This window comes from Triturus cristatus, chromosome 6, assembly GCF_964204655.1.
Source record: "Triturus cristatus chromosome 6, aTriCri1.1, whole genome shotgun sequence".
In the NCBI taxonomy this organism is placed as follows: Eukaryota; Metazoa; Chordata; class Amphibia; order Caudata; family Salamandridae; genus Triturus; species Triturus cristatus.
Window position 1 is genome coordinate 1490742451 of NC_140589.1, and position 7530 is coordinate 1490749980.

At 52.8% G+C, this 7530-nt stretch overlaps 1 protein-coding gene across 1 annotated transcript; it reads right to left on the reverse strand.

The window, feature by feature from the left end:
- Positions 1 to 1079: 1079 nt before the first annotated feature.
- On the reverse strand, positions 1080 to 4450 carry THBD (thrombomodulin). Its single transcript, XM_085612616.1, has one exon. The coding sequence runs from the start codon at positions 4362 to 4364 to the stop codon at positions 2634 to 2636; it is 1731 nt and encodes a 576-aa protein (XP_085468742.1). The 5' UTR covers positions 4365 to 4450; the 3' UTR covers positions 1080 to 2633.
- Positions 4451 to 7530: the final 3080 nt, after the last annotated feature.

Genomic DNA, 7530 nt, shown 5'->3' on the forward strand with positions numbered 1-7530 from the left:
GCTGCCTGAAGAGGACTTTTTAGTAACACAGGCTTTAGTATTAATGGACAGGCTGCCTGAAGAGGACTCTTTAGTAACACAGGCTTTAGTATGAATGGACAAGCTGCCTGAAGAGGACTCTTTAGTAACATGTACTTTAGTATTAATGGACAAGCTGCTTGAAGAGGACTCTTGAGTAACATGGGCTTTAGTATTAATGGACAGGCTGCCTGAAGAGGACTCTTTAGTAACATAGGCTTTATTATTAATGGACAGGCTGCCTGAAGAGGACTCTTTAGTATCATAGGTTTTAGTATTAATGGACATGCTGCCTGAAGAGGACTCTTTAGTAACACAGGCTTTAGTATTAATGGACAGGCTGCCTGAAAAGGACTCTTTAATAACACAGGCTTTAGTATTAATGGACAGGCAGTCTGCAGAGAAGCCTGTAACATAATGCGATTCACTGACACAAAACAGATTATCTGAAGAGTACTCTGCAGTAAAATGGGTTTTAGTGATAATCGCCAGTGTTTGGCACTATTACTCAATAGTAACAGTGCTTGCAGTAATAGTGGCAGCTCTATCTGCAGAGTATCCTCTTGAAAAATAAGAGTTTATTGATGCAGGGTAGACTGTCTGTAAATTACTCTAATAAACAAAAAGCAGATTAGTTACAGTGTACCCTTATACTAAAATGAAACAAAATAATACAAATTGGGTTTCCTGTAGAGCACTCTGTAGTAAAGGTGACTTTAGTGACACTTCCCACGGAATCTGCAACACTCTATTGAAAGTAGTTTTAGTGAAAGTGGCTGGATTCTTTTCAGCGAGATAGATAGGAAAGTAACTCGCAGTGGCACCGGGCTGAGGAAGAAGTTCAGACTGTGATATTGGAAAAGTTATGACAGCGTGAGACAACCATGCATGGTGCAAAGAGAAATAAAATAAATCGCTGTGCACATCTTGTGATTACTCTATCACAGGCGGCGAAGGCAGAAGATGAAGGCGCCTCTTGTTTTAAATTTTAGGCTGCAGCAATAATCCATACCGTTTTTTTTAAACATATGCAGACAAACATTTCCCGTAGCTGCCAAAAATGAAGTTAAAAAACTTTATTGTACTTTTACAAGGGCACATTTCACAGCGCATACATTTATACATTTATTTTACAAAGCAATAAATAACTATTCATAATTCGGTCAACTTTACACTGTGGAAACACATTATTGGTAAATTGCTGGCAAGCAGCATACAATCTCCCCTTTCCAAAAATGAAGAATGGTGGTCTTGATTCACACTAGATGCATCGGTTTCAGATATGTACCGGCCGTCTGAGTCTGTTGGGGGGGGGGGGGGGGGGGTCTGAGGTTTGAATGAGTGGCAGCCATCTGCTAACAGGGTTCCACCAATCAGCGATTCTGGACCACAATGCACCAGAGGCAGCGCACATGGATCGCAATGGGGTGCTTTCTATTGGGGGCGGTGGGGGTCTTACGACAGGGCCAAATCACAGGATCAGTCGCACCAAGAAGCGAAAACATATAGGGGCAGATTTATGAGCCCCTTGCGCCACTTTTGCGTCACTTTTCCCATGTTAAAAGTGACGCAAAAGTGGCGCAAGGGGCTCATAAATCTGCCCCCTCAGATTTACACATGATGCTTTGTTTGCAATAGATACAAACAGACATGGGCTGTAGCGAATCTGGAGTTACACAGGCTGTCAGTGATAAATCACAGAACTCTGCAGGCCTTGGAAGGGAGTTAGCCTGCACACGCGGCATAAAAGCGCTCTACAATGCTAGCAGCATAAGGCATTGTTCAGTTGTTGTGCCACCCTTCACTGCCATGGCCTGCGAGTACTTATCAAAGGCAGCTAGCCCGACACTAATTAATGAAGCACGAGACTGCCAACCACGACATAGTTGCTGTAAGTATATATTTCGAAAGTTCTAACAACGTATTCGTTGGGCAACGGCCATGAATACAATAAAAGAGAATTATAGAAATAAACTATCCAAACTTTAAAACGCGCACACCCACCCTCACACATTACCTTTCACCGAGGAATACAACGATTGCAACCATTCCTCCAACTTTGATGTTTGCACCGACTCCTGGAGACTGACAGTCCCTTAGCAGAAGAACGTTCTCGAAGGATGAGGTATTAAATAAGCAGTACAATCCGAGCAATATCTAGTACATGTTAGAACTTAATTTAATATTTGCCAGTTTCACCTATTCTCCATTAAATGTTCAGCAATAGGTGCTATTGTCTGTAACAAATACAACATTTACAAACGTGAGTAGGCAGTCTAAAAAAGTCAATGCGTCCTCACTGGTCATACTATTCACCTCGTGTTTTGTGACGTGTTTTCTGGTCGGCACCGAGGTTTGTGTACAAATTGTGTTTAATTCACAACTCAAAAAGTGCTTTTTAAAAGTCCCGTTCTGGTGAAGCCGCGTTGTCTAGGCGCTTGCTGGGTTCGAGGGAAGGCCGTGGGCCTGTCTTTATGGCTCCCACTCCTTGGGAGTCTGTCCTCGTGGCTCACGTTCGGCAGGCCTGAGGCTATCTGCGTGGCTCACCCTTGGAGCGAGGGTCCGTGCGTGTGCAATTGGTTCCAGTCTTTCCGCGCATGGTTTCTCCCGTGCCTCTATAGTTTCTGGTGCGAGGGGGTGACCAGGGTGACCTGTCGCAGCACCACGCCTTTCTCGGCGTGTTTACATTTGCAGTCCGTCACCGCGTGCACTGTGTGCTTCCTGATCCAGTGGAAGACAATGGCAATGACGATGGACACAATGGACAAGATGCCCACCGCGATACCAATCATGATGCCCAGGTGAAGGGGCTCCGCTGGAGGTGGTGTGGTCCCGGGTACCGCTGATGGGGTGGTGACGTCCTCGGAGCTCCCTTCCTCGTCGCCATCGAGTTTACAGGACAGTAGGTCGGCTTGCAGAGTGTACCCGGGCCAGCAGGAGCATCGGAAGGAGCCGGGGGTGTTGTCACAGGCCTGGTCACAGTACTCAGAGAGGCACTCGTTGATATCCACACAGACCGTTCTAGGTGTGCCCTCCGAACTAAACGGTTGCACCTCGCTGGCATCGTCTTTCTCAATGATGTACCCCGGGGGGCAGCGGCAGGACTCCATGGTGTGCGGGTCGCACTCCGCCGGGCACTCGCTGCTGTTGCAGAATATCTGGCACTTGCTGGGATCGCGAGAGTCTACGGTGTACCCCGGGTCACAATCACACCTGTAGGTGCCAGGCAGGTTGATGCAGTTCTGTTCACACACCTGGTCGTAGCATTCATCTTCGTCCTCACACTTGTTATCGAGCATTTCGTAGCCCGGGTGGCAGAGGCAGCGGAAGCCCCCCACTGTGTTCTCGCACTGCTGATCACATATGTTCTTGTTCACCTGGCAGTCGTCGACGTCGTGGCAGCTGGTGCCATCTTCGCCCAGTTCGTACCCTTCCTGGCATATACACTGTGGCACATTGTCGTTGGTGTTAAGAAAGCAGAGTTGGGCGCACCCGTGGCTGGAGCAGGGGTCGGGGGGCAGGACGCATTGCCGTCCATCTTTAGCCAGCTCCAGGCCCTGGGGGCAGGTGCAGATGGCAATGCCAGACTCCTTTCGACAGCTGTGGCTGCAGCCTCCGTTCTCCACCTCGCAGTGCCAGGGGCCTGGGCTCTGGGAATCCCATCTCATGCTGGTGAAGTCCTGGCCTCTGCAGTGAAGTTCGAAACCGTCAGGAGAGATTGAGGCCACAGTGTCAGGGGGCAGCGCCATGAAGTCGCTACCATTAGCTCTGAAGGGGGTCACGTAGGTCACCGCGAGCCCAGAGCCGAGGTTTAAGGGACTGCAAGTGCCCGGGTAGGTGAACTCGCACAGGAAACCCTGGCTTTGGCTATCGCAGTCCCTTTCCTCCCAGGCCAAATCACTCTGCACGGTCACGCAGCGCTGTGAGCAGTTGTTCCCGGCTCCAGGGGCCTTCCAGTTGATGTAGTCTGTGTTGGAGTCTCCGGTGACCCACTGGAAGCCACGCAGAGGCCCTGGAAGGTCGGGGCAGGAGCCGGTTCGAGCAGTGTGAGGCCGGCGGAGCCCTATCCACACTGCATGGTCCCCTGCTTTGCGCTCCTCGGAGCCAAGGTTCAGCAGCAGGCCGATGATATGGGCGGACACTGTGCTCCGCACTGTCATGAGGTGTCCGCTGCTCCCTAGCGCCTCACAGAGCCGCATAGCTCCTGCAAAGCGCTTGGGGCTCCAGTGGAGGCTGAAACAGCTCTGTGCCACGCACTGCGCCACCCCCTGGACCCGCTCCGAGGGGGCTGGCATGGCGGAGCCTGCCAGCAGCAGCAGCAAGAAGGAGAGCCGGGCGAGCAGCATCCCGCGGAAGGCAAGGCAGCAGCAGCGAAGGGTTCCGAGAGTAGCAACAGAGCGGGCGCTACAGCCAAATCTGCGTCCCAACAGGGAGCTCAAGTTTATAAAGCGCCGGCCCTCCCTGCAGGAAGGGAGGGAGGAAGGGCAGGGAGGAAGCGCAGCGGCAGCGGGGCAGGGGCGAGGGAAAGGGGGTCTGGCAGACAGCGGTCCTCCTCTCCGCTCCGGTGTCCCCGTCCAGCGGGCAGCACAGGACCATAACTGCACGGGAGTGACGTCACGGAGGGCGAGGGCGGGCAGACCTCAGACCCTGCATAACGGATCTGCCCTGTGAGTAATCCCAAACTTCCCACCGCCTGGTGAACTTTGCTGAAAGTTAGAAAGGACCGCCGACTTTCGTCTGCTGGAACAGCGTGAACGTCACAGAGGCACGCTTCTTCTTATGGAAAAAAGCGGTAAAACATTCAGGACTTTTAACAGCAGGCAGGAGATTTACTTCACACGCTCCAGTATGCCTCTCATAGACATAGTGCCAATATCGGCAACAGTTATCACAACACACATAAGTACATAAATAAAAACACACGACACTGAATGTAAGTGGAGAAATATTGCTGCAGGTTTATTAGCATAAGCAATATGCAAATATGGTGGGTTATCTTACGGGCGATCCCAGGGCAGGCCAGCCCCTATGCCGCCTGCCCGTCTGATAAGCCTAGAGTCACCATGGCAACGCCAATTGGTGTATACCTAATGTTGGGAGGGTCCCCCCCTCCCACCTGTGGACCACCAGTCCACTTGCTACACACGCCCCCCGTGATGGGTGGGCGGAGCATACATGGCAGCCCCCGGTTGCTCAGACCCACAACCGCCTGTCGGATAGCGGGGCGCCGTCGGTCTTCCAGTGGACACGCTAAACATCCCTGGGTATCCTGGCTTAGCACCACACGGTGCTGCTGCATGCTATACCCCTTGGTATGTGCAGACCCTGGATCGCCCTGTAACTCCTCCTGCAACACAAAGTGAGAATTGTTAGAAAACCTGGCCCCCCCATTGTCCCTCCGGACGCCGGGTAAGCGGATGGGCGGGCAAGGCGAACGAGCGGACAAGAGGGCGAGGAGGGGGCGGAGACAGAATATGTACCCCCCTGGCTCCTCCCCGCCGGAAGCAGCTATCTGCTGGGGTCTCCCTTGGTCCATCCCAGGGACACGACCTCCCACCCCTGTGCCTTCCTGTGGCACTAAGGCGGCCGCCCTCAAAGGGGCGGGCCGCTGCGCAACCCCCCCCCGGGCAGCCTTACATAGTGCCAATATCGGCAACAGTTATCACAACACACATAAGTACATAAATAAAAACACACGACACTGAATGTAAGTGGAGAAATATTGCTGCAGGTTTATTAGCATAAGCAATATGCAAACATGGTGGGTTATCTTACGGGCGATCCCAGGGCAGGCCAGCCCCTATGCCGCCTGCCCGTCTGATAAGCCTAGAGTCACCATGGCAACGCCAATTGGTGTATACCTAATGTTGGGAGGGTCCCCCCCTCCCACCTGTGGACCACCAGTCCACTTGCTACACACGCCCCCCGTGATGGGTGGGCGGAGCATACATGACAGCCCCCGGTTGCTCAGACCCACAACCGCCTGTCGGATAGCGGGGCGCCGTCGGTCTTCCAGTGGACACGCTAAACATCCCTGGGTATCCTGGCTTAGCACCACACGGTGCTGCTGCATGCTATACCCCTTGGTATGTGCAGACCCTGGATCGCCCTGTAACTCCTCCACAGCCTTGGGAGTGGCCACCGTCACTACCAGGGCCCCCCACCAAGGTAGACCTATTTCCTTACAACCTGCTGCAGCCAAAGCTTCCCCTAGGTCCAGTAGGAAAAGAACCGTGCCTAAACTAGAGAGGTGCACCCCATCTCCCTCCCGGCACCCTGTGGACTTGGCGTGTATAAGACCATGCCTGATGAAGCCCAAACCTCTTTGCTCTGCGCAACTGCGCATGGCTCCAGGTAGACCTTTTTACCTACAGCACTGATACCGGGCTTCTCCCAGGTCCAGCCAAGACAATCTACGCCCAACCGAACCGGCGGGCGGCATGCCCCTCAGGACAGGTGCCCTCATCCTTTCTAACTCCCCCGTGGATTTTGACTGAAATGACCGTAAACCTATAACTAGGCGTTGGTCCAATGTAGCCTTTGAATGGCTGAAGAACAATCCCCTTGACAAGACACTCCTGCCTGGCAGTGCCAATGCGGGAGGGGTAAGAGTTGACAAGCCCGCCTTGCCTCCTCCTTCACTCAGTTGGAGTATGTCCATCGCATTCCATCAGTCACCACCAAATGAGAAGCCTTGCCCTCCCAAACTTTTGCTAGTATACCAGGGAGAGACAGGACTGAGTGACCACAAAGGAGGACCAACGTGTAAAATTCTTCACTATCTTGGATACTGGGTAAGCCAGTTGTTCTCCTGCTAATTGGTAGCCCAAAAGCATTACCCCGGGGTTTCCCTCAATCATGTGGACCATATCGCCCCCGAGGAAGGCCACTTCCACAACCTGCATAGCTGCCAGCCAGTGCTGAAGGGCAGGATACGTTACCCGGTACCGATACTCGCATCCATGGTACCTGTTTCGTCGAACTCAAGGACGGGCTACTAAGTGAGCAACCAGGCTCCGCCCACTCCTGCCTGGCAGTGCCCATGCGGGAGGAGGTGAGGGTTGACCAGCCTGCCTTCCTTCCTCTTTCACTCCGTTGGAGTACGCCCATCGTATTCCATCAGTCACCGCCAAATGTGAAGCCTTGCCCTCCCAAAATTCTGCTATTATACCAGGGAGAGACAGGACAGAGTGACCACAGAGGAGAACCACGTGTAACATGCTTCTCTATTTGAATACTGAGAAAGCCAAATTGTTCTCCTGCAGATTTGTAGCCCAAAGTGTTACCCCGGTGCTTCCCTTAATCATATGGACCATGGCCCTGTTGGAAGGCCACCTGCATAGCTGCCAGCCAGTGCTGGAGGTCGGGAGAAGTTACCCGGTACTGATGCTCGCATCAAAGGTACCTGTTTCGTCTAACTCAAGGGCGTGCTACTAAGTGAGCAACCAGGCTCCGCCCTAGTACCCCGAGGCCAAACCCAAGCCCCTCCAAGTTCTGCTGCTTCACCTGCCT

Excerpts from the sequence above, each read along its gene's own strand:
- THBD (XM_085612616.1), bottom strand. The coding sequence starts at position 4,364 with ATGCTGCTCGCCCGGCTCTCCTTCTTGCTGCTGCTGCTGGCAGGCTCC.